Raw genomic sequence first — 27,315 nt, 5'->3', positions numbered from 1 at the left:
CGGCCAATGGGCACTGAGGACACTGGGAGGTGCGGGCGGTGTTAGTGATTTCAAACCCTGCCGAGGAGCGGCCGGATACTCGCCGCGCCCGACCCGCGGGGGCCCAGGTGAGAGTCGCCGTCGTTGTCCCTTCCCTGGTGGGGGCCCGGTCCCTTCCCCCGCCCGCCGCGGCTCCCCGGGCCCGCAGGAGGGCGGGGTAGGCCTCCCCCCGCCGCTGGGCCTGAGCCTCCCCCGTCCCACCTGGGGACTGGGCGAGGCACGGTGCTGAGCGGCGCTGGCATCCCTCCGCGGGAGCGACCCGGGCCCGCGGGCTTCGCCTGGAGCCGCTCCCGTGGCTGCGAGGGCCGCGACCGCTGACGGTGGGAGGCTGCGGCCTGTACGGCGCCGCGCTGTAGAGGCTTGCGGGGCGCCGCTCGCTTAGGCCGCCCGCGGAGCGGGGGTGTCGGGGCCTGTAGGGAGCCGCGGCCTGGGCTGCTGCGTTGCGGTCGCCTCCTTCGTGTCATCGCTGTGGGCCCAGGCGCGGTTGGGAGCTACTGGGGCCTTGCCTGGGAGGCGGCCGGCAGGGCGGGCCCGGGGGCCGGTGAGGGAGCCGGGCTCGGCCCCTTCCGCACGCTCCTCGAGGGAAATACGGACCTGGCATCTTCTGTCCCCCGAGCGTGCCTTTCAGGAGGCTGCGTGCGGGATTGGCTTCCCCTCTAAAATGATCTGAGGAAAATGTTCCCTGAGGTGATTCTAATCTTAAAGCGAAAGGCATGAGCTCATCTCCATTTCTATAGCTCTGTTGTTGGGCGCAGGTGTTAGGCTTGGATCTCCAGGGCCCCTCACCGGGAGGTGCTTCCTGGTGAATCTTCTTTAGTGTATGTGAAGAGGGTCTGGACAGGAACGTGTCTCCCCCCGCCCCCTTCTGTTTCATTTGATTCTGTTTCTGAGTCAAAGTCTTGTGTTTCTTCTTAAGACAGTAGCTTTCAGGTTGGTGCGTCCAGTGTTTTCCTCCTCAGTTTGGACCACTGTCAGTGAGAGACCCAAAATTTTGTGTAGCAGAGGCTGAGGAATGAAACTTCTGTGCACCTTAAGCTGACCTGGACTCTGTTCTAAAAATAAAATTTAAAAAAAAAAAAAAATCACAGATTCATCTGCTACAATTTTCTAACTGATTTGTGTTCGGTGTGTATCATCTACCTAATTATTCTGCAGTTTTGCTTTTTTGCTGATTTATTATTTTGTGTTTAGTGTTGCATCTTCCAGTACTTCTGCTAAACTGCAGTGCTGTTAAAGTTGCCTTCTGCAGACAAGAAGGGGATGACTACTTGTTGGGATGTTGGGCTACCAGCCTTGGGAGACCATCATTATTTATTACTCATGTATCAGAGAAAGCATTGCTATAGACTTTCAATTAACACATCTATTGATTCAAAACTGTAAAGATGCATATTTCCAAATGCTGAGAGTCTCAAATATTGAAGTATTCTAAAAGGCTACTCATAAAAATGTATTATTAAATCTTTGCGATAGGGTCAAGTCAGAAGAATGATTGGGTGCAAGTTGCCCTTATAGTTTTGGCTCTTTGGTGTCCAATATCAGATCAGTTGATTGTGCAAAAGTTAGAATTTGGTTTGACTTTCTTGCCTCAGGCTTGGCCTTTCTTTAAACTTTGATGTTTTGGTAGCTTTCCCCCATTTAAAACTTAGAGATGCACCTTCTTCCCCCCCACATTTCAAGAGTTGCAATAGAGTTAAACTTTTTAAGCAACATTGAGAGAGTGATATATCAAAGCAGAATCAACAAAAGATGGCCTTCAAGTACAATGAACTGGTTCTAAACAAATTGTTGTAGATGTATTGAAGGTAATTCTCAAGAATACAAAGCTGGGAACATTAACTAGGGGACCTGTTGTGGAAAAAAATTATTTATATGCCACCTGCACAAAAATAAATGAAACTTGGATTTCAGAAGCATGGGAAATTAAGAGTTAGTCATATTGCTTTAAATCGGTACTGATGTGAGACTTCTCATTTGATATTCTGATATAAAAAAGTGAATGCATGGTAATGGAATGTGATTACTGATTCTCCTACGCATATGACTTGTATTTGGTGGGACTGAACTTCCACACTGGCTCTTGTCCTTTCCCTGGTATTGGCCAGTTGTGTAATCTGGGCCTGTGCCTCTGAAAACTTGATCTGCCATGGTGGAGCTGATACTCTCATACCGATGTCTGTTAAAACAGTAAGGTTGTGTTCCTATTTAATTGTCAGCTCAGAAGACCTGACTTCCAGTGTAATGTTAAGAGTTGTTTCTCTCTTTTGCATCACTGTGTGTGTTAGGTGATAAATTTACAGGTGAAATTCACTTGGCACAGTTGTAAGCTGTTTCAGTCAATCCTTTTTTCTTTTTTCTTGCTACCCCGATTGTGTTATCCGCAAACTGCAGCACCTCTGTTTTCCCCCTTTTTATAGATCACTTACGAGCATCTTGAACAGTACAAACAATTAGGAACTGCTCTGAATGTTTTGTGGAGTAGAGATAACTGTATCTCAATCTTAAGTATCTAATTTGGAAGATTTTGTTGTGTAGGACATACGACTTGAAGGACCCTTGAGAGATGTAAATACTTGTAAACCTTTTAATTAGGGTTTTCAAAATCATGGTCAGTGATCATTTTATTCCCTTTTTTCCCCCCCTTCCTCTCTCTCCTCTGTTCCATGGTATCAGCAGATGTCCTTTTCTGGTTTTTAAAAGAAATGTATAAACTTGCATTGCTAATTTGTTTGTAAACTAGTTAATGTAAATGGTTTGTGAAGTCTCTGCCAGAGTAGGATGGCATTAAAGCCATTTGCATCTGTAACTGAATGGTTGGTTTCAAGACAACATAGTCTAAGACTAATGTGGTGTTGCTGCTGATGCTTTGTTGTAGACTGCTCCAGTGGCTCATCTTGCAGAGGTGGAGTTCTAAAGCCTGACCCAGGAAAGCCTTCTGCCCTTGTGTTTAATTTAATCATTGCCTTGCACTGGGCAGCGTTGCTGTGGCTTGTTTGAATAGTGTCTTGACCTGAGTAGTTGTGCGGTGTTTGGGGTTGTCTCTATGACAGCTCGGTTGCTGCGAATGTCAACCGCTGAAAAGCAGAAGCTGTTGTGCGTGTTGGTGCCGCCCTGTTGCGGGGGGGGAGGTTGAGATGGTAGAAAAAGTAACTTGGGCGATTATTCAGTGGGGAGCGCGGCTGGTGCTGCAGTGCCTTGAAGAGGCTTCTTTCTTCAGCTAGCTAAGAAGATGTCTGAAGAAACACAGCCTTGCATGATATGGCTTGATGCTGTTCTCGGGAGGAAGCTATTGACACCCAGTTTCCACCATACCAGCTTCTTCAGTTGCTATTGTCACTGTAGAAAAGGCATCTCAAAATGTCAGGTGATGGGCCGGAGAGATTGCTGATGAATCAGCTCCACCGGAGCACTGTCATTACACATCTCGCAGCAGAACATGAAGTGCAGTGATGGTATGGTGCCAGACTGTTCATTCATACCTCCTTTGGAAGGTACTGCGTTTCTCGTTCCTCCTGGCAGGCCTTGTTCCTCCTGTCGGGTTTCAGAACTGCTCCCTGCTTCAGTTGGGGGTTGCTGGATGATGGTGGCCCGCGATAACGCCTGCTCCATGCTCGAACGTGACCGCAGCGACCTCTGTTACCAAGAAGAATTGTTCTGACGGGCCCGGGTGTTCAGGGGGATGACTCAGGAGAAGAGCAGGCCCGGCGGGCCAAGCTGCTCCCCGGCCACCGCGGTCCGGCGGCCGCTGCCCAGCCGCAGGGCAGGCACCGCGGCCGCCGGGAGGCCCGGGGAGCGCCCGCTGCCGCCTGCGCGCCGGCGCCGCGGGGGAGGGCTGCTCGGCGGGGGCCGGGCTGCGGGGGAGGGAAGCGGGGCGCGATGCGCCCGGGGCTGCCGTGGGGGGAGCGCGGCGGGGCCGGGAGCCCGGCGCTGCCCTGCCCTGCCCGCCTTTGTCTGGCCCCGGCGCGGGCCGGCTCCCCGCCCAGGTGCGGCCGCGGCGCCCCGAGCCCCGCCCGCCGGCGGGGAGGGGCTTGGCCCGGCCCGGCCCGGCCCGGCCCAGCCCGCGGCTCCCCGCCCGCTGCCGCCGCGGCGCCGGCCCGGAGCTGTCAGGGTGAGTGTCCGGCGAGGCCCGGCGGAGCCGCGCGGGCGGTGCGCGGCGGCGGCGCTGGCGGGGCCCGGCCCGGCCCTCGGGCGGGGGCGGCGGGCAGAAACAATGCCGGGCGGGCGGCCTGCTCCGCCGCTGCCGGCCCGCCGCTGCCCCGAGCCCCGGCCGCGGCCTGTGCCCGATACCCGCTGCCGGTGCCGCCGCGGAACGGGAAACCTCTCCGGGCTGCGGCGTGCGGGGGAGGTGGGGCCCGCGGCGGGGGGAGGAGGAGGAGGAGGGGGACATCTGGGGCTGCGGGCGGGGAGCCGGCGGGCGGAGCGGGCAAAAGTGGAGGGGCGCTCCCCTGGAAGGTGCTGGGGCGGCGGGGGCGCCGCTAGTTGGGGGGCGGGGGGAGGCCGTGCTGCTGTGTTGGAGGGTGCTTCCCTTGAAGGAGGAGGGAGCTGGTGGTCGGTCCTGGGGCGTGATGGAGCTTTCCTTCATCAGCAGTTCAGGCCGTCGTTTTAAAGAACATCACATGAGCCTTTCCATGCCTGCGCTTTGTAAACACCTTGAGGGATGGGGGAGTTTGCAGCTAATAAGCGCGGCCCCACTGACATCTTTGACTCCAGCTGGCCACCCTTAGAATTATGTCAGTGCACACAAACTTGCCTGTGGGTTGCCCTTTTCCCTCTTGCCCCTTTCTGCTCTGTAGGACTGGCTTTGCTCCGGGCTTACCCATGCAGTAAGGAATCGCTTTTGCTCTTAGCTGTAGCAGAAGGTCAGTTCATTTTGCTTTGTCTCTCACTTTTAGGTGCGTGGAAAAGAACAGCCTCAGTTACTTCCAGAGACCATGTATTAAAACTTATTTTTCCAGAGAAATTAAGTATCTATCTATCTCCCTTACCAATAACTTGCCATTTGTGCTATTAAGATGTCACTGAGCTGAGTTAGGACATAGAGTTAAGACCAGGCAAGAGATAATTTAATGCTGTTTATTCTTGAATGCCATTTCATTGCTGCTGAAGCAGTAGTTTCTCAGGTGCCATCTACTCCACAACCTGAAAAACAATTCCTTTTTAGCATACATTTATCATATTTCTTTTTCATTATTCTGAGGTCCTGCTTTCCTTTCATCAAGAGTCTGTGTATCTCACAACTTCTAGTTAATCTCTTAATTGAAAACGCCAACCTTTAAAATCCTAGGAAATTTTTATTGCCTAAGCAGCAAATAATCTTCTGTGGGTTTTTTTTAATCCTCTTGTTCTTTTGTCTGTCATCAAAAGATATGTGGACTGAAGCTGAAAAGCACATTTGCAGTCTGACAAAGTTTTTCTGACTCTTTGCTGCTTTTGCAGGTATCTGTAGTTCAGGATTGTTAGCTGGACTTCAATTTTCCTTTTGATTATGTGGAACTTACTAAAGCAATTGCATTATTTCACTGACTGATTAGGCGATAGTTTGGATTTGTGTGCTCTTCAAAATATTTAGTGTGTCCAGGTGCTGTTTAAAATAAAAATGTAACTATGTTATGATTACTTGAATTTTTCAACCTTTTTTTTCTGAGCTACTTTATGTTGTATCTAATGAGAAGGTTTAGCTGGCAAATACCAAAAACATGCTAGGCTAAACTTCTAAGAAAGTGAAACTTCGTCTTTTCAGAGCCAAAGAGTAAATGTGACCCAAAACTGCCATTAAACAAATAAAAATTTCTGCTAGGAAAACTGGGGGCTCTACTGACAGAAAACTGTCTACTGAGAAGTATAGTTTCATCTGAAATGTGACATACAGCTACACACTCTCCAATTATGTGCCCTACAGTATAGGAACGTTTCAAACAGATTTTTTTCCTTTAAAAAGACCTATCTTGCTTTCTCAGAACTTACTCTTTCGAGTAAAGTTTTTGAGAAGCTTTCAAAATATCAAAATGCTTGATGCCGTTCTTGTGCAATGGTGGTGTTCAGTAGGTGGAAGTGAGTAGGGAGGAGTGGGCAATCAGTATCAATAAACATCTGTTTTTGTTTAGCGTAAAATGGCTTCCTAGTTTGCCATTGCACGTTTTCTGTAGAAAATGGTCTGGAAGCTGAAACTTCACAATAAAACATAGTGATAGGTGATAAATGTATGTTTCAAAATAAAACATTTACATTTCAGGATGTTTATGATGAAAGGATTTTCTTTAGCGGTACCCCATACTATGAAGCTGTAAGGTTGATGCTATTCAGCCCTCAAAAATTGTAGCGGAGAAAGCATTGATTTAGAAGCTGAGTAGGAGCTGTTCAGAGCAGTGCGTGGTTAATCCAAACTTTCATGTATTGACACTTTCCCATAATCTCTTCATGTGTTAATAAATTTGTTTCCTAAACTTATTTATATTCAGTGGGGAATTCTCACTTTTACATCTTAAATTCTTGCATTTGTGCTGCCTTGTAAATATTTTCTGCTTTTGCTGCTTTTGCGTGATCTCCCTTTGAAAGACATCCTCCTCTTCCCTTGATGGTCTTCATTTTCTCTCTGCTCCATAATATAAGATCTTGTCCTGCCAAGAACTGTCAGGGAGGATTTGTTATTCATCTCCATTGCAGATTCCTCAGCTGACTTGCTTTTGGAAATGTTGTACTGACCACGTTAATAACAAACCTCTCTCACAAAACTCATTTTGGTGGTCCAGTCACTTCGGAGGTCATGTTTTCTGGATTCTACCAAAATGAATACTGTTACTGAAAGACTTAAATGTGATTGTTCTGAGTTGTGGTAACAAGAAAGCTATGTAGGTCAAACACTTCATTGCTGCAAATTCACTAGTAATAACATAATGTAGCTGCATTATTGTATAATGAGGCTACTTTTTGGATGTTGAGAAGTAATGGCTGGAGGTTTACATGTCTTTGCAAAAAAGCTTTTTTTAAAAAAAAAAACCCTTTTTGTCAAATGTGGGATATTCTATGAATGTAGAGAACCCAGTGACTTAATTGAAGGGAAAAACAACAGTCTTTTATTCTGGTAAATGCAAGATGTAGGCAGTACAAGATCTTGGCATTAGGACAGGTGTGAGCAGTGGTGAAGCTAGAAAGATGGGATGTTTAAGAAGGAGCTCTCCCTCTGTGACTGTGGAATACTTTCTGATAAACTGTCTGTTCTAAAGGGATTTGTAAGTTATTGGGGGGGTGGCAGTATAATTTTATCACTATTTTTAGATGTCAGATTCAGCACAGAAGGCAACTTAACCCATTTTATAATTGAAGGGACCATTGTAAATGTTAACGACTAAAAATAGTAGGGGAACTGACTTAACCAGACTGAAAAAGAATGGGTGAGAAAAAAACACACTGTTTCATGGTCATCCATCTCCCTTCCCTGTGTCTGTCCCATCACGTGTGCTCCCCCCCAAGGTAAGGACATCGTGATGTTGAGAATAGAAATCCTAGATTCTTTTCTTCTAGATTCTATAATACATCACTAGAGTGTACAAGCAAGAGGTCACGCTTTGTAGCAATGAACTGTTGTATATGTGTAAGGGTAAAAATACTTGTAAACTGATATCAGCCTTGCAATGAACAAGCCTTTTTAATAGAGTTGCTTCTGACTTTAGGGTTTGAACTGATTTTAGGATTGTAGTAAGGTAATCGCTTAAGTAAAAGTAAGTAAAAGAAAGTAAGACTTTCCTTGGTGGAACAGATCTCTGGAGAGAAATAAACGTTTCTTTTTATTGTTGAAGTAGGAAGTTCATGCTGCTGACAGTTTTCTAAAAGAATGGGGTGTAGATGGGGTTTTGTCTTAGTACAGGTACCAAGAGTCTTTATTCTAGTGTTTCTGCTGCTGGCAGGTGTGTTAGTGCTTTAGTTCTTTTTCTGTTGTTGTTTGGTTTTTTTTTTGGTTTGTTTTTTTTTTTTTTTGTGAATAACTATTGTCCTTGTATTGGTACCTTATGCTTTCCTCAACGAAATGATATAGGCAAGTAATGCCTTGAATTACCTCCAAGTTTCCAAGCAAGATTCAGAACTACCTGGTTTCCTGTTAAGTTCACTCTGCTTATTCTTGGCAAAGGCACGTGTGAGTTTGGGAAGAGACCGCTGTGTCTATTTATGTCATCTGCATCCACACTGGGGAAGTACCCCATTATTTCTATAGTGGTACGGTAAGATGAAGGTATTCCTGATGCAAACACAGCTTATACTGGCAAAGCTGCGTCTCCACTGATGGCGCTTGGCAGCAGAACTAACTTGAATGACAGAAGGAAGTCTGCTGCTGTAACTGTGTTCATGCTAGGGCATTCCTGCATCCTTTGCTAGGTGAGCTATTTGAAAAGTTGTTAATGTGAATGCAGTCTCATTTTTGCTTTTGGAGAGAAATCATCACAGTCATAGAGCTGGATATAGTTCTACCCCCCCACCTTCATGCTTGCCATGAGTGTCTTGCTTTTCTGTGTGGGGTGGCTTGTTGTTGTTTGGGGGGGTGTTTGGTTTTGTTTTTTTTAAATAGGTAAAATGCATTGAGTTTGAATCGGGAGGCTGTTGACTTGTATTTAATTTTGAACCCTCTCTTTCAGTAGGCTGAAGTAGGGGATAGGAGAACAAATGAGAGATTTGGGCAGAGAAAAAGAAAGCAGGGGAGTTTCAGAAGAGTTTAAACAGATGAAAACAGGATACTTTGCAAAAGGGTAGTGGGGCTTCGATGCAAAAAGACATAGTAACTCACTTGCCCTGTTGATGTCTTATGATTGTCTGGTTTTGGTATGGCATTTCAAAGCTTGAGTTTTATTTTCATTGTAACTTTTAAGTCAGGGTACCTTTTCCTTGTCAGCTCCTGACATCAAGGCACGATGTCACCAGTATTTAACCCAGAGCTTTTTCTAATAAGTTGTATATTTTAAAAGATAGTGTACCGCAATTAATGGTTCAGTAGAATGGGCTTTAGGTAGCCTCACTTCTGTGTACTACTTACATAATGAGCCGAGTGATCCCTTCATTCTCAGTGGTTTATAGTTCTAGGGGTTAAGTCTTCATCTTTGGTCTTCTCAACTTTTTTTTTTTTTTTTTGCTTAAAAAGCAAACTTCTCAGTACCACTGTGCTGATGTCAAGAAAAAATATCCACATCACTGTGAAATGAGAAGGACAAAGAGTCTGCAGGCATTATTATGGTTTTTTATATGCATAGCCAACTTCTGTCTTGACATTGACTTTTGTTTTATTGCCATTGGGCAAATTAGTAGGTTTATGCAGTTATAGTGACAACAGTATTAACATCCATAGAAATTTATAAGTATTTAAGGTAAGCTTAGTGTAGTTTGGTATGGGTGTTGGTGGCTGGTGAGGGGTTTGGGTTTTTTTTTTAATTATTAGGGAGTTGGGTTGTTATCTTTTTTTTTAAGTGTCTTCTAACTAATCCAGGAAGGAAGAAAAAAGATTGTTTTTAATGTGGACTGTTGCTAGCATAATTTTGCTATTGAGTTAGTTGCACGTTAGTGTTGTGTGGCTGACAGAAGGCTTTGGAAAACTTGATTATATTAACTTACACCAGTGAAATTATGCTCCTAATTCTAGGGGTTAATTTTCTGCAGAGAACCTCTGTTCATTAGGTGAAATACTTTGTAGGTTAAAGTATGCAGCTTTGCTGGCATAGGCTGAATTTGCATTAGGAACATTCTGCTAGTGTTGTGTATTTATATGCCTTTAGTGATAAATTGTTGTATATGCTGGCCAGTTTTTAGAATTTTGGTCATCTTTGTCTATGCATTTGAACTGGTGTGCTGGAATGTGTTACTCCTCCTTTGGTTTGATTTTGTTTGTATAATTTTGGGACCCCTCATTACTGCTGCTGCTATTTTCATTTTGCTGATCTCCCTGCATCAGGCACATTCTCTTGTTATTCTCTGAGCAGTCAGGTTAGTTGTACAATATGTCTGAGATGGGCATTGAGCCTGAGGTCTCATCTCTTGTACCCTAATGGTCAGTATTCCCATTTTAATAAAAAGGAAAGGGAGGGAGGAGGAGAACATTTAGGAACTTGAATGAGTAAGGATTTGAGCCCTGTGTGTGGTAAGAAATTGATCTCTTGTTGACAGTTGCTGACGCTGGCTACATTAGAATTAGGGCATAAAGTGGCCAGCTTGCAAAAATGGATTTTGTTCCTCTCACGGTACTGTTCATTTCAATTGTGCTGTTTGTAAAGTTGTTAAAATGGCTGTCCTTACACTAGCACCCGATTATTTTTTGACACTGATTCATGGCACCTGTTGCTGAAAGCACGTGTCAGTAAGAGTCAGTTTTCTGGTGTTGATGGGTACTCCTTTCATTTTAGCGCCTTAATCATAGTACACTCTTCCTCAAGCTTAGATGAGGTTATATTCTGCATGCCTTCTCAGCTTACTAAAACTTTCACAGATTGAGACTTCTAGTGTCTGAAATATTACAAATTGTGCTGCTGTCTAATCTTTACTGGCTTCTGGTAGCTTTCCAGTGCTAACAAAATAGTGGTCTAGTCTTAGTAGTGCATATCTAAATATAATTACAAGCTTGGGTTGCACATTAGCAATAAGATTTGCTACAGAATTGTCTTGTTTTGGTGTTTGGGTGGGGGGGTGTGGTGTTTTTTGGTTTTTTGGTTTTTTGTTTTTTTTTTTTTTAAGTAGATGTTGCAAGTGGCACCTGACATGTTTTTGTGTGTTCTCACTTCATCCCTATCTCCACAGGAATTACTGTAATTATAGAGAGAACCTGAATTACAATGGGGGACGACAGTGAGTGGATGAAACTGCCCATTGACCAGAAATGTGAACACAAGGTAGGAAATCTTGTGTTTGGGTTTGGCTTGCTGTATATCTCTGCTGTTATGATTCTGCTCCTCTACGTAAGTACACTATAGTTAGGTAACCTCAACAGCTGCACAGCATGTGTATAACAGATCTGAAACTGCATCAGTTCTAGCCAACCTAGAGGCTGAATATCATATATTAAGCAGAATTTAGTAGCATGATAATCTGTATGGCGTAAGCTTGTGCACTGAAAGATCAGTGCACTCATTCATGTGGAGAAATTACTCATCTGTAGCTGAAACTATTGTTGGGCTCCCACCTACTCATCAGTGGTTGTTAGAGCAGTGGGGAAGACTGGCATCTCTCTATCCAGATCATTCTTGGCAGGAGAAGAACGAGTATTTTGTCCTGTTGCACATTATTCATATAGGCATTGAAGAGAAATCTTGCAGACGCCAGCTTACTGAGCACACTTTCAACTCTGTTTGAAGAGCTTTGTGAAATTGGTGAGTTAAGATTGTACCAGCACAACATTTAAATGTCTGATTTCTGCTTCCAGCTGTGGAAAGCCAGATTAAATGGTTATGAAGAAGCCCTTAAGCTCTTCCAGAAGATAGATGATGAAAAGAGTCCTGAATGGTCTAAGTATCTTGGGTTGATAAAGAAATTTGTGACAGACTCCAATGCAGTGGCTCAGTTGAAAGGACTGGAAGCAGCGCTCGCTTATGTTGAAAATGCTCATGTAGCTGGGAAGTAAGTAGCCTTTTCGTGCTGTTAGTAAGTTGTTACAACAGTTTAACGTCTCTCTCTGAGAAAGGCTGCAGATAAATTGTACAGTGGCCGCTACCAATTCTGATCTTTACTGTTGAGAGCAGAACTTGGTTTCTGTTGTAGACAATTTGCCAGATTGTAGGCTTTCCCTGTAGTTGGACTCTGTGAATATTAACTTGTCAGAAATTGCTTACAATGTTCAAAGAAACTACTAAAGGCAATAGTAAAGATTTCTGAAATGGTAGAGAAAGTGAATCAGTAGTTTGGTGGTATAGGTGCTGTGAACTGGAATCCCTGTTCTTGTTTGACTAAAACAGCCTATACGTACAGGGAACCTTTTTTTCCCAGGGAGACATTTGTGTGATTCATCCATGAAATAAAATGTAGTTATGTTTTATGCAGTGTTGCATCCAGCTTAACTAATGTGAATCTTCATACCTGCCAATTTCTTCACAGGATGTTTTTTAGTATTTCGCTGTTGTCTAGCCCATGAAATAGCCTGTACTCCTGAGGGTGAAGTAAAAACACCTAATGGGCCAGATGAGTGCTTTGGTCCACTGACTTTGTGACCTGATGAAATGGGGGCGGGGGGGGGAAGTCTTATTTGAAAAACAAATAAACAAACCCAAAGCTGTGTTTAAAAACCTAACAACCTTCCAGACCCCTTGCTGTAAAAGCCGTGTAAATGATTTAGTTGATTAGAAGCTTTGAAATAGATGTGAAGTTCTGTGCTGGGATTATGCACCAATGCTATATGTTAGTTAACTGTAACATATGCTACTCCAGGAAATGGCATTTATTTGTGGACCTTAACTAATGTCTATTAATGACATAATAACACTTTTGAGAAAATGTCTACTATTCACTGTCTGGTGTCATTCAATATTAGGAACATGTTAACTAGCACTTAGTCTGCAGGAGTTCTTTTGATTAAACTAGAGGTTGAAGTCATCTCTTTACAAAAGGTTATTACCTTCAAGGTTAACTTAGAATTTAGTCCCTATTATGTGAGGACTTGCTGAGTTTTAATCCATGTTCTGGGTGTTGTGTGTGCTTTTGTCTGTGGATAGCGGTGTAGAACACCTAATTCACTTAAATGTTCCAAGAGTAACACTCTCTCATCTTTCAGGACAACAGGAGAAGTAGCGTCTGGAGTTGTAAATAAAGTATTCAATCAACCAAAAGCCAGAGCAAAAGAGCTGGGTCTAGATATATGTCTAATGTATATAGAAATTGAGAAAGGGGAGGCAGTACAAGAAGAATTACTAAAGGGTCTGGACAACAAAAACCCGAAAATCATAGTAGCATGTATAGAGACACTGAGGAAAGCACTAAGGTAAGCTTTCAGTTTTTAGTTTGTGGTTTGGGTTTTTTTTTTTTTTCCCCTGTTCTCCTCACCCCAGCAGTACATAGAGTCTAATTTGTTGCTTAAGTCTTTAGCAGGTCCTTGTTATTGTTGAATAGGATGTATCTTTACTGAACTGATATTTTCTGACAACAACAGTTGAGAGCATCATGGGATTTGTTAGATGTGAGGGATGTCTTTGTTGTACAAGTATCATCTGGATCACTTTAGTTCATGGCAACTGTTTACCAAACTTCCATTTTTACAATGGACCTCTGAAAGAAGGGCAGGATTAGTGTGTCTTGTTCCAGACTGTGGAGCTTCTCTTCTGAATAGCTGAAATAAACTCACTGATGGGAAAACTACAAAGTCTTTTTTTTTTTTAAAAACACCCACTGTTTTCCTCACTGATGTGAGCATCTTTAATTGGGTACATGATGTGTGTTTTTGGAAGAAAAGAAAAAAGGAAAAAAGCTCATTGCACGTTAAGTTTCCATTGTCCATATAATAATTCCTTAAAAAGAAAAGCCGATAATGCTCCCTAAAGATCAAATCCAATTTAATTATGATTGGGGTAGTTGGTTTCAAGATTAGATTTGGAACATCTTTTTTTGTTCCACTTCAAGTATGTTTGCTGCCTTTGAGTTGAGTGAAAAATCTGGGGTTTTATCAAATTCTTATACTTGGTGTATATATAATTCACTGTCCATTAGATTTTTTTTTTCTTTTTTTAAAGGAAGCAGATAATTTTGATATTAATGGACAGAGCACTTTTTTCTGAGTAAAGTAGTTCATGTGAAAACTGCATAATATAGATGGAGAGTGTCTTATGCTAGGTAATTTTTAGAGGACTTGCTGAGACATATGTATAGGTGGTCCTTGTTAAACTAATTGTTTCAGGCCTCTGTAATAGAAGTCAGAATAAAGTATTGAGCTTAGCACATTACCTATGCTTCTACTAAGTGAAACTACTGTCCTACATTTAAGAATATATTTTAGCTATTTTAAATTGCCTTATCTAATCAAATGTCCTTTGAACAGTACAGTGTAATTAGAAACCTGCATAACCTTCCTCAGTATCTTTCAACTAACCATGCCTATAAAATGTGCCACATCTGCCTTTTTTTTATATGCAGTATTTTATTATCTTTGAGATGGCAAGATCAAATTCTTCCATGGAGCCCTATTGACTTTAACCTTCATCTTCTGCTTCTGAGCTGTCTTACTACCTAAATTTGTCTTGTGCTTTGACAGGGTTTCTGCATTGATAACAAAATTTCTGTGTTGTACCTAGGTGGGTAGCTTGAGTGCATAACTAGTTTAGCTTCTGGTGGTTTTTATCTTGTGCTAACGTTTCTATTCTTTCTTGTGTCGTTGTATAAATTAGATAATATTATATGAGTTAGAACAAAAGAATTTGCATAGGCCCTTTTCCTAATACGCTCTTTTTTTGAGTCATGGTAGAAAAATAAAAATCTTGGACAACTCATTTGTTCATATTATGCATTTAAATTGTGTACTTTCTAAGACCGGAGCCTCTTTTGCAGTTTTTAATACTTAGTATTTCTCAAAGTGGGCTTGTCAATAAAATGTTTAGCACTAGCATTTTTAGAAAGTGAGACATGTAAGTTTTAGTTCTTGAGCAGCCATTTTTACTAGCTTTTCATGTGATACCTGATTGCAGGGAAGCAGAAGAAAAAGTGTGATTAGTGGAAAAGTTAATTCAGAATTTTCAAAGAAAAATGCTTCTGAATCAAAAAACTTTATGGCTTCTGGGGTGATTTAGATATGATGCTTTAAGAACTGTAGCAGTTAACTTTACTATGAGTATAAAAAGAAGGTTCTCATGTTCTCATTCAGCAGTGATTGAAAAAGGAAGTTTAGTGTATTAAGTTCAACAACATGTAGAATATGCTGACAGGGAAGGGTGATTGGCTGGGGAAACTTGTTTTATGTGTCCTTTCAGCAGCACATATTTCAACACGTGTGTTCTGTGAAGACGACCCAGGCTTACTATAATTATCTGGTCCAACAAGTGGAAAAGTGACTAATGCTTTTACTGCAGTTTGCCTCCAAGGATAGACAAAGGAGATTCTATTCTGATTTAAAAAAAAAAAAAAAAAAAAAGTAGGTCATACAAATTTTGGTCTAAGGACACTTTTTTCTTTTTTTTCTTCCTGTGCCGCCACCCCACCCCACCCCACCCCCCGCAAGGGAGCAGATTTAAGCAGCAGATTGGATTAAGTGCTTTGAAGTAATTTCAAAGGCCTGATTTTGTAATTTCAAGCTGGGCGTGGAGGGTAATTATGATAAGGCAAATATTCTTTAAATTTTACAGTAGCTCAGTAGCTTCACAAAGTAATAGCTATAATAATGATTTGAGTAAATGACACAATCCCTAAATGTGCACTGGAACCATTTCATAGATGGTTTAAAGAAAAAAAAAGAAAATTATTGGTAGATCACTCTCTGGTTCCTACCTGGACACTGATGCTATTCCATGTTTTTAATTTTCAGTGAATTTGGTTCAAAAATAATCTCACTGAAGCCAATCATTAAAGTATTGCCAAAACTTTTCGAGTCTCGGGAAAAGGCTGTTCGAGATGAAGCCAAACTCCTTGCTGTGGAGATCTACCGTTGGATAAGGGATGCTCTGAGACCTCCATTGCAGAACATAAATTCTGTTCAGGTAGGCAGAAAGTAGTTCTGTATCCAAACATTTGAAAAAACACTTCCATGCTCCCCCTCCCTGATCCTGCGCTGTTGGGCATTCTTAAAGTCAAAGTTGGAATTTTTCAGTAACAACAATGTTATTTTTTTTTTTAGCTTCCTGTAACTTTACCTAAAATGTTAGTCCCTCTTTGTTATTTGTAAAGAAATTGTGACAATGTTTTGTTGCGCTGAATATATGTGAAGTTGTGGGGGGAAGCATCATGTCAAAACTGAGGAGGGGATTTGAGCAGTAGAATGGTATTTCTTGGAGACCTAACCTAACCCAAGGGCAAATGGTTACCTTTATAAAAGACCCCTGCACTGAAAGTCTTCAAGTTGACCATTTTCCTTCTCAGTTTTCTTTTTTCCTGAAGTTTTTTCCTCTACGCAACCCTTCAGACTTGTTCTGGTGGTGCTCAGGATGTGACTGTTCCACTTCAGGAAGTGGCGTTCCTTTATGATAGATAACTGTGGTATTGGAGATGGAACATTACGTTATTTTAAAACTTTATAAATTATTTATGCATTCTTCCCTCCTACCCACTTGAGTTAATTGTGTTCAGGTGGAAAGCAATAACTTGCTAGAAAAAGGCATGGTTTAAAAAAACCCAAACTGTCTCATCAAATGTAGCTCAACATGTTTGTTTCATCTTAGTTTTAGTGTGTAACTATAGCATAGCTGTAACAAAAAGAACTTCCTTCATGCTCAGCCATTTTTATTTTAAAGCTTCTGCAGAGGCGACACATCATTCTGACTGTTCTAGAGTTTATTCTTATGTAAATGCCTTGCATTGATATTTTTGTTGATGATATTCTGTTCTGTGGATATACTTGGTCAAAAGCTTCTGAATAGTGAACGTGAAGGGGAAGTCACTTCTTTGGTGGCAGAAAAAAGACCTTGAAAGGTAGTGCTATCTTGGCTTTGAAATGGGAAAACTCCATTGCTTGCCATGAAGCGTTGCTTGTCTTGGGGTATGTATAAAATGTCTCTGATACGATGATTGTTTTCCCTTTTGGTAGCTAAAAGAACTGGAAGAAGAGTGGGTCAAAGTGTCATCAGCTGCTCCTAAGCAGACCAGATTCCTGCGTTCCCAACAGGAACTGAAAGCAAAATTTGAGCAGCAGCAGGCAGTTGGAGGAGATGCAGATGGAGGTAAACTATTTAATCTCTGAACTCCATTGGAAGGTATATCACTGGTATATTATTTATGAAGGAATGCATTAAGATGTAAAGGTGCTTTTACTTAAACTGGTGCAAAACATGTGGGGTGCAGTACACAACAAGAAGATGTGGCTGGGGCAAAAACTTTATATGAAAGAGTATCTGTCCTTTGGAATAACAAAATCACAGCTGCTGATAGTACTTTTTAAACAATGAACCTTAGGTGGTGCTGTAGTCAAAATTTCATTTTTCACTCTGCTTAAAATTTTCTTTCTTCTGGTTGCAGGAGGTGATGATGAGGAAGAGGCGGTACCACAAGTAGACGCATATGAGTTGCTTGAAGCTGTAGAAATTCTTTCCAAGCTTCCCAAAGACTTCTATGAGAAAATAGTAAGCATAAGCTTAAATACTACCAGCTGATTCTATGACATATGGAGCTAATGAGTCTTAAGACTTACTGGCATTCTGCAACGTATGCTTCACTGCTACATGGATAATAACAGACCAGTGCAAGTAAAATATAGACTATCATAAATAAGTCTCAAAATTTGATTTACCAGCAAGAAAGCTGTTTTGTTTTTTTTTTTTTAGGAGCTGAGATATGTCCTGGGAAAGGACTGTGTTTCATATTTCATTGCAATTATTGATGTTGAACTGTAGGGAGACTTTGGCTTTCTCAGGATAGAATTAAGTTTTAAAATCTATGGTTTGTGGCAAGTATGCTTCTCTAGAACTGTTTGCATTTATAAATAAATGTAAATTATTTGCTCTGCAGGAAGCAAAAAAGTGGCAAGAAAGGAAAGAAGCTCTAGAAGCTGTTGAACTGCTAGTGAAAAATCCCAAATTGGAATCAGGAGACTATGCGGACTTGGTGAAAGTTCTCAAAAAGGTAATAAATAAAACCCAGAGCGCACATACGGTTTAATTTTTTTTTTTTTTAATTTATTTGTATTATACCTTAAAAGTTACAGTTGAGATAATACTCAGGGGTAGAAAATTATTAGCTGGGACAGTGGTGGAAATAACCCAATCTGTGGCCCACTAACTATTCTAAGAAATTCTTCCATGTCTCTGAAACTTGAATTTTCAATCTTTAACATTGTTTTTGTGTTTGTGTTTTCTCTTCAGGTTGTTGGAAAGGATACAAATGTTATGTTAGTTGCTTTGGCTGCCAAATGCCTTGCTGGACTAGCTTCTGGCCTCCGAAAGAAATTTGGACAGTATGCAGGGCATGTAAGTAAGAGTATGTACTTTTTTTCTGGTTTTTATTGAGGCTGGACACCTTACGGGTTGTTTTTGGGTTTTTTTTGTTTTGTTTTTGTTTTGCCTGTCAAACCTTGGTATTTATCAAAGGTATTCTTTGTACAATTATGAATGCCTACCTACCCCTTAATGGAGCAAGCAGTGAAATATCTGCCAAGATCTCTTTCAGCTTAAGGTTAAAAGGACCTTGTTTATTCACATTCAGCAGCATGAAGCATACTGCTGCAATAAATCTTCTATGCTAAGACAACTCTGAATTACTCTGCCATGAAATGAACTTTATTTACATTACCTGATCCTGGAGATACACCCACAGAAATGTATTTGTAGGCCACAGTGCAAAAGATAGTTTCTGAACCTGAATTCTACTTAGCAGCTCCATGATGTATATTATAGGTTGGTTGGGTTTTTTTGAATGTGGGGGAGGGTTGTTGGTGGGGCTTGTTTTTTGTTTGTTTGTTGTCTGGGTTTTATGAGGGGTTTTTTTGTCTGCTTTAAGTAGCCAAACTACTGAGATCTTTGGTACCAAAATGTTCTGGTGATCTAGTTTAATGCTCTTTCCTGTTCTCCTTTGCTACTCTTCTCTTACCAACAGCTAATATCAGGGAATATGGGGAAGCTTAACCAGCCTCTGGAAAGAAAGGGAGCTTTTAATTAGTTGCAGTTTTCTCACTTGTTTCTCAAGCCTCTGTTGCTGTGCTCTTTAAGCTGCTCAATCAAATTTTTCTTGTGATAAACAAGAGTGATGGGGTTAGAGCTTAGAGACAGAGAGAACTGATGTGTCTGCCAGTAGTGTTATATTTTGTGATGAACTGGAAAGTTTCTGAAGCAGTAAGATTCAGTAACGTTCAAGTCTCCTGAACTCTGAACAACAGTTTAGACAGTCTCTTTCATTCTGAAAGCTGTCTATAGTTGTAAGAAGCATTCTTACATCTGTTTACATTTGATTTCTGTTTTAAAGGTTAAGCCTCATAGCTACAGAGTTAGTATTGAAAAAGCCGAGCTCCTAAAATAAGGGTATAGCTGCATGGTTGCCAAGCAAATGGCGTTGAGAAGATGACTTTTTCAGTACTATAATGGCAGCTATGAATTGCATAATCCCAGCACTCATATTACTAGTTCACTTGATTTGTTTGCTGGATTTCTTTACTCGTGACGAAGATGTAGACTTCTCCTGAGAGTGGGCATTCAAAGTGTTATAAAACAGAACTGTTGCTAGGATTGTGGGATTATTATAAACTCTATTAGTTAAATATAGGACTGTAATGTTACAGTCTGCAGTCTATGTTAAAACAAGAGTGACGAAATTAAGCATGGAACCATACTACTCACTGTAATTGAGTGCACGTGGCCCAACTTCACCTTTGTTGACTGCCTTTGGAGCCCTGGACTGACTTTTCTTCCTTCCCTCCCTCTCTCGCATAGGATATGGCTTCTGGCTTCCATGTTAAAAAATATTCATTCTAGCTATCAGCATTTTCTAAAACAGAGACTTAATGATTTTAAATATGTCCTTCCTATGACTTTGTTCTCTGTAGGGTTTAGGGGTGTCTAGCACCTGCAGCAGCATGTATGAGGGTCTTTATGGTGCCATTCTGTGTTAACTGAAGTTTTTTTTAGTGCTAAGGTCTTTGTGAACAGGGAATTTGCAAGTTGCAGCCCAGCAAAGGGTACCAGCTGAGCCTAGGTCACTGTATGTCGTGAGGGCTGAGATCTCATAGCTTCTGAGTAGAAATTATTTTATTAATATTTTAATGTGGAAATTAATAATTAAATTATTAAAGATTTTATAATAATTATTAAATTATTAATAATTTCCCCATTATCTGTGGAAAATCTGTTTTGCATTATGCAAGAGCTTATAACTTCTGTAAGGCTTCCAAACTATGAGCTGTGTTATGTTTATAAAAATCTTGAAAACAGCCTGCTTTCCACAATTAAAAGCTCCACATGTTTCTGGCTCACTGAGTTTTTACTGTTGCAGAGACCATACTTAAATGGAGCTGCTTTTATTACTGGCACATCAGAATGTCTGCTTATTTTTTTCCTTTAATTTTTTATTTATTTTATTATTCAGCAGTGACTGACTGCGCAGCTAGATTGGGTATAAATTGCTATGAAATTCCAGTGTGGCATAGTTTAGTATCAGGTGTGCTTTTTCAAGGTGATAGATCTGAAAAATATTGCTCCAGGAAGGATTCGGTTTGCTTTAGAACCATGGTCTTGTCAGCTCTGGGTCAAATGAGGGCTTCTTAATGAGCCATGCTGAGTACTGTCATGAAGCTGGGAAAGAGTGGACAGGTTATATACCTTTTTGGATTTTTATAGTGAAATTGTTTCATTTCCATTCTATTGCTCTGTTCCAGACCAGTAGAGCCAGTGTATTCATCTGTAATTATGTGAACTTGTATATCTGCCTTTTGTTTAGCTTTGCTATGAAATTGCTCAAAAATCTGTATTTGCTAATAGATTGACCAGAATGAATTTAATATTGGAGATTGGCTAGAATAAACTAGTTCATACTCTGATTGTGTACCCCTGGAGGGGGCATCGGTGATGTTTGCATTATTTGCTTCTCTGAAAAATACCTGGGAGCAGACTGTCAGGCTTTCCAGTTATATTAGTGAAGAGTGGATTGACTTTTTTGTTTGTTCCTTTTTCCCTTTTCCATAGGTTGTTCCAACAATCCTGGAGAAATTTAAAGAGAAGAAGCCTCAGGTAGTGCAGGCACTGCAGGAGGCCATTGATGCAATATTTCTTACAGTAAGTAAGAGTGACAGTTTTCCCATTGTCTGAGAATTGGTCTCTAATTTTGATTTGCCTTTCTCTTACTTTATTGAAACTAATGACTTCTTCTTTATCCAACACTGTAGACCACATTGCAGAACATAAGTGAAGATGTGTTGGCAGTGATGGACAACAAAAACCCAACAATTAAGCAACAAACATCCCTTTTCATTGCAAGAAGCTTCCGTCACTGCACACCTTCTACTCTGCCAAAAAGCCTGTTAAAACCTTTCTGTGCTGCACTTCTCAAGGTAAAGCAGAGTTAGTACTTCTCTGGAATTGACTCGAGCACTGTTTTGTGAAGCATCGAACTGTTTTGGGAGAAAGACCCTTCTGTTAGTGCAAGGATTAAAGAGTTCTTGTGTGCTATGTAGCCATCAGAGTCAGTTTTAACTGATGTCAAACATGAAGATGACTGTCAGTCATGGGAACAGTTTAGTCTCCTTTTTCTTACCTTCTCTGAAACTGAAGACTTGCCAAGTTTATAATAGATTAAGACAGTGATTTACAACAATTAAACTTCTGGGCACTGTGCCACTTGCTTCTTGCAGACATTTCTAGCAAGCTTTTGTTGGAATGCTACATGTCATTTACCATGAATAAAAGAACCATCATTGATTCATACACTGCAGTTACACTAGAACACTTATCACTGTAAACAATAATGATGTATAATTTTTTTCTCATGGCAAAATAGCCTTTTCCTTGTTATGGGAAATATCCCTGGCTTCAAAAATGGAGATTTGAACAGGGTTGTGGGACTTCAAACTCCCTGTGAACTTTCATGGTGTTGCAGTATCTATTAAAGCATGAATGTTTACCCTCTTCTTGTATGAAAGATCCAAAGATGGGAAACTGGCTGAATCTGAGAAACAGTAGACTTGATGAGTATGTAGGAAAACAGAAGTGAAGAACAACCTTTTTATTTCTACACTGGAATGTTAAGAATTATTCTGTAGTAGATGTAGACTTTAAAAAAGGGGAGGGGAATTTATACAGAAGATGGATTTAAGAATCTGTTTAGATATGAGCAGCAAGTCATATGATACAAGTTGTCTTTCTCTGCAGCATATCAATGATTCTGCTCCTGAAGTAAGAGATGCTGGATTTGAAGCATTAGGCACTGCCTTGAAAGTGGCTGGAGAGAAAGCTGTGAATCCTTTTCTAGCAGATGTAGACAAACTAAAGCTTGATCGGGTGAGTTTATCATAAATGTTGTTAAAAAAAAAAAAAAAAAGCTTCCTTTATCAATTTAAGATGCATGTTAGGCTAGAGAAGGCTAAAGAGGATGGTTTAGCTAATGACTTTCATCACAGATTTTTGAAAAATTTATTTTTTACTTAAAAGTTACTGGTGTTGCAGGAAATCTGAAAATCTCTTTATTTCTTGCTAGGTTATCAAGCATCTTTTCTTTTGATTTCCACTACCTAAGATACATTAGTATGTTAACATTGCACCTTTTCATTCTTGTGTAAAGAATCTGTTTGACTTCCAGGCTGTATTATCTATGAGGTGGGTTGTGAGGTTTGGGGGTTTTTCGGTTGTGTGAGGTTTGGGGTTTTCTTTGGTTGGTTGGTTGTGGGGTTTTGTTTGTTTCTGAACACTTTGTTGTCTGAAAAGCATTACTTTCCAACAACAAAATTTTCATGCTTTTGCATAAACTGACAGGTTTGTTGACTGAATGATGATTTTTCTAATTTAAGGTGCTAAAAATCAGTCTTTAGAGCATCTGTAAGTATCGGGGGGGGGTGTCAATGCTTTCTGTGTGTATAAACGCACTTCATTTTGAACTAGGAAAATTATTGTACCAATACAGTGATGGCTGATGCCGTTGACTAGTTAACATTACTACTGTAAGGAACACAGGATAACAAAATTTTGTGAAGTAAACAACTTAAACTCTTCATGTTTTTTCCAGAGAAGTTAAGTTTGAGCCACTACTGTTGAAGGGACACTGTACATCCAATTGTGGCAGCTAAATAGCTTTTTTCTTTTTTTTTTCTCTCCCTCTTTTTTCCTTTTTTTTTTTTTTTTTTTTTTTAACCTGCTTGTCAGATTAAAGAGTGTGCTGAGAAGGTAGAACTGGTTTATGGTAAAAAGACAGGGGGAGCTGCTGAGAAAAAAGAAGGCAAGCCTGTTACTGGAAAGACCCCTGCTCTTTCAGGGACTGGTGGAGATAAAGAAACAAAAGATGCAGCAACCAAACCAGGACCACTGAAAAAAGCACCCGCTGTGAAGGTAAGAGAGATTCCCGAGAGATTGTCTGACAATCACAGTTGTCTGTCATTGCATCGGACAGTTACTTATTGAAGATTAAAGGTGGCCTGTTGAAGGTCTCCTTCCCCTGAGGAATCACTGTCCTTCTGTAGGAGTATGTGAGCCCAACAACAAAAAGAATCTGGGACTTTCCAAGAACGTGCTTGATGAAATTTCTGTTTTTAATGATACAAACTGTCTTGTCTTAATACCAGATTTTGATATTGAAGTAGTGATAGACCACTGGAGGCATTCAGAGGAGCCTCGGATGTTGTAACATTAATGTGCTCTGTGGTGGTACAGTAATACTTGGCTGAAATCAAAATCTCTTCTTATAACTAGCAAGGTTACTACTTAAGCGTTGAGTATTCTCTTCAGTGTTATCTTTAGTTTGTTACCATAAATAATTTGAACCATAGCCTGTATTGCTTTAAAATGATTATTTGGATTTTTAAAATTTACCTAAGTAGCAGTATAGATGGTCTTTGTAATACCCTACTTATTTCTCCAGGTGGGAAACCTGGAAGTGAATAGTAGAATGGATCCTTCTTTTTTTTGTTTTGTTTTTTTATTTTTATTAAATCTATTGATACTCTGGTAGCCTGGAAAAGAGACACCAGTCACAAGTTTAATATCTAATCAGTATCCATAAGAGAATATATAGATGAATTCATTATTCCCTGAGCCTTCACAAATACATACATTCTTTCCCTTTTCATCTTTCTTTGTCTTTTGTGTCCCTGTTACTATGCATGTTTTATAAAACCTGGTAGTCTGAAAGCAACATATGATTTAAATAAGCTCTAGCAGAAAACTATTTCTTTGCCTGCAGCTGTTACAGTACTAGAGAGATATGTACTTTTTGACATAAGAATGTAGCAGTGTGGAAAAACAGCAGTTCTTTTGGTATCTGGTGAACTAGAGACCTGTTTGATCTTGATTAACTTGTCCATTTCCTTTCTAGTCTGGAGGCCCACCCAAGAAAGGCAAACCAGCTGTAGCTGCAGGTATGGGAGGTGCTGGGGCTAAAGGCAAGAAGGGTCCAGAGACCAAAGAAATATTTGAATCGGAGCTCTCGGTGAGTATTCTGCTGTTCTCTGAAATACAAAGTCCTCTGTATAAGTAGCTTTGGTTAATCAGTTCTTCAGCCACTGCAGAATTTTTCACTGAGGTTGGGGTTTTTTTGCTAGGACAAGGGAAAGCAATACATTTGATTAAATGGAACTCGTAACTGGTAAACCGGGTGTTTGATATATTCTGGTAAATACACCTGTTCTTCAGGCTGTTGTAGGTACTAGGCCATATAAACAATAACTCATGCTAATATAATAGGGTATATCATGTTGTCCCTGAACTAGGAACAGGTGAAAAAAGTGACAATGTGACTACTTTATATGTAATTTAGGATGCATGATTTGCTGAAGGTGTCTGGTATGAAAAGCCTGAGAATACAGTATTCTAGAGTTTACGTTGAAATTTGAAGTAGAATACAGTAATAATTAAATGAACTAATGCAAGTTTATTCCATGTTCATATTAAGTTACACTTCAAGAAAATGATTGTGTTCTGCATGTTAATTGAGCATCTGCCTATCTTCTTGGTAGGGAACCAGGTAAACTAAGCTATCTGCAGGTCAAACAGTAACAAAAAGGTATTAAAGCTTTGCTAGATGTATCTGCAAGATTTTTGACTGCCAGTTATTTTTAGAGTGTTGCTTAGAATGAATACTTCCCATTATGTATCCAGTTTATATTGCTAGTAATACAGTGGAAAATGAGTATATGCTTCCTGAAGGCAATACAGACACCAGTGAAACAAGGGAAGTTTTTATCATTTTTCATATACTAAATAATTTTAATTCTTCATTCTGCTAAAATGGATGCAGAAGATGCGTCTTCTCCCATCCACCCTCGTACACCACAGATTCATTGCTGTGAATGTTTATTCAGACTTCGTACAAAATTATCTTGCAAATTTTAGGTTAACTCTGCTTGATTCTGTAAGTAGGTAGTGACTACTCAGGATTATTTTTGACTGTCTGCACAACTTATACTTTTCAGGGATTACTTTTCTGTTGCAGTACAATTTAGCAGCTTCCTAAATTCATAAGCCCCCCAAACTGTAATCCATAGAAAATCTTTCGACCTACAACAGAAAACTCTTTATATTTTGTAAATGCACCACAATGCAAGGGTCATTCCAGTATATTACCTGTCCTTAATGCTGCTGCCCCACTCCGAAGGGATGCAATGGGGTGTTAACCTTGTTCTGATCTGGCTGCAGATAGAAGTATGTGAAGAGAAAGCTGCTGCTGTCCTTCCAGCTTCTTGTATCCAGCAGTTGGACAGTGGTAACTGGAAAGAGAGGCTTGCCTGCATGGAGGAGTTTCAGAAGGTAAGTTTGTAGCAGTTGATAAGAAGGGAGGCAGGTAGGGGAAGAGAAGAAAAGCAATGATTTCTTCAGCTTTTTAAGCCTGGTAACTCTTTAAAAAAGACATACCAGTAGTAGTGATATGTCAGCACTTCAGATGGATTAAACAATACTTGCAAAAGACAAGGGGCTATATGGTTTAAATTGGCCCTTATTCCATAACAATAGTGGAGTAAGTCTTTTAGTTTAATAGTTACGCTTTTGTCAAAAATATTTGTATGTGGATTGAGGATACATAGAGGTCTTCTTAAAACACTAAGCAATTCTGAAGCTTAGTCTCAAAGGTAACTAGGTTTAAACCAAAAGTGTTGCAATAACTGGGCAAAACCAGTTGCAAGTAAGTCCCTGCTGATTGCATGTTAGGCACCAATTGATCATAATACTAAAATTTCAATTGGCAAATAGTTGATGTTGGAAGCTTTATAGAATACTAGCAGTCTTCACAGCTGGGGGCGAGAGCTTCCTGTAGTCACAAACAAAAATGCATCATGTGTCACTCAAATGGGAAGCCTGGCTTTCTTCCCATGATACTTTGAGAGTTCACATTCAAAAAGTCATGAACTGTAGATGTACAAATAGTTCACAGTGCTACATCATTATAGTTGTGACTGAGTTATAATGTTTTGGTGGAAAAGGTGACTAACTGAAATTATGAAACCGTGACTGGCTGCACTGAAATGCTGCTGCAGAAGCCAGCTTTACTCAAATGTAAAGATGTTACAGTTTCAGTAGAATGGATAAGACTAACAACAAGTGAAAACAGAAATTTAGATTATATTCAGGCTTAATCTCTGCTGTGTATTCAGCATTCCAGTGTGAAAGGTGTACAGTGTATTTCATCTTAGAAAAAGCAGCTTGGGTTTTGTTTTGGGTTTTTTGTTTGTTGTTTTTGTTTTCAGTTAAGTGTATTCCCAGAGCTAGAATGGTCAACAGTGGCTGTAAGAATGCTTGTTAAAGAACATACAAAGTGTCGCAATGTGAATGCTGTAGTTTAAATGTTGGCTCAGTACCTGTAAAATGGGCTCCTTGTAAAAGTGGGTCTTGTAGTAAGGCTCTTCAGCTAAATTCTTATGTTGAGAATTTCTGCAACTTAGTTCAGTATTAAGAAAATCTTTACAGGACAGTTGAGGTAACTTCTGTTTGTGTTTTGGGTTCTGTATCACTTGTGACCCACTGGCTAACTTAATGTGTATCCTTCAGGCTGTTGAGCTTATGGAGAGAAGTGAAATGCCTTGCCAAGCTCTAGTGAGAATGCTGGCCAAGAAACCTGGTTGGAAGGAAACAAATTTTCAGGTAATACATTATCCTTCAGTAATTAACAGTCCATTTTTGTTACTTAATGTAAGCTGTGTTTCCAGCTAAAAGGCTGTAGGTTCATGTATGTCATTGACAGTCCTAGCACCGTGACCACAGTTGTATCTGTAGTCAATGAGACTATAAACTCTGAAATTAGATTTTATTTCTTCTGACAGTTGAGACTTAGAGACAAATTTTAAGATATCTAGATGTGTATGTGTACACATGTGTGCAGATATGTGTATGTATGTTGTCTATATGAGTTCTAGAAGTAGACAATTTGTGTGTATAATCGCACAAAACCATATATATGCAAGTGTGTGTATATAAAATATGTATTTGTGTACACAAATGTGTTTGTGTAAACATAAACACTTTTATATATTCAAATGTATCTATATACACTTGTGTGTGTATACAC

The 27,315-nt window shown here is 40.3% G+C and overlaps 1 protein-coding gene across 4 annotated transcripts in view; it reads left to right on the top strand.

The window, feature by feature from the left end:
* Positions 1-22: 22 nt before the first annotated feature.
* CKAP5 (cytoskeleton associated protein 5) overlaps positions 23-27,315 on the top strand; it is a 54,660-nt gene continuing 27,367 nt past the window's right edge. For 3 of the 4 annotated variants that reach the window (XM_082318428.1, XM_082318429.1, XM_082318426.1), the window contains exons 1-16: positions 23-107; positions 10,810-10,901; positions 11,432-11,625; positions 12,773-12,979; positions 15,506-15,677; positions 16,721-16,853; positions 17,149-17,252; positions 17,638-17,751; positions 17,991-18,095; positions 20,799-20,888; positions 20,999-21,163; positions 21,981-22,109; positions 22,968-23,150; positions 24,133-24,246; positions 25,452-25,562; positions 26,799-26,891. In XM_082318428.1, the coding sequence (XP_082174554.1) occupies positions 10,845-10,901; positions 11,432-11,625; positions 12,773-12,979; positions 15,506-15,677; positions 16,721-16,853; positions 17,149-17,252; positions 17,638-17,751; positions 17,991-18,095; positions 20,799-20,888; positions 20,999-21,163; positions 21,981-22,109; positions 22,968-23,150; positions 24,133-24,246; positions 25,452-25,562; positions 26,799-26,891 (1,971 nt within the window). In that variant the 5' untranslated portion in view covers positions 23-107; positions 10,810-10,844. Of the gene's footprint in view, positions 108-4,130; positions 4,148-10,809; positions 10,902-11,431; positions 11,626-12,772; positions 12,980-15,505; positions 15,678-16,720; positions 16,854-17,148; positions 17,253-17,637; positions 17,752-17,990; positions 18,096-20,798; positions 20,889-20,998; positions 21,164-21,980; positions 22,110-22,967; positions 23,151-24,132; positions 24,247-25,451; positions 25,563-26,798; positions 26,892-27,315 lie in introns of those variants that run through there. The other variant, XM_082318427.1, reaches the window with a different exon arrangement.

This window comes from Platalea leucorodia, assembly GCF_965183815.1.
Source record: "Platalea leucorodia genome assembly, chromosome: 7".
Taxonomy (NCBI): domain Eukaryota; kingdom Metazoa; phylum Chordata; class Aves; order Pelecaniformes; family Threskiornithidae; genus Platalea; species Platalea leucorodia.
Note: the sequence above shows the minus strand (reverse complement) of the source record. Positions and strands in the feature narration are given on the sequence as shown.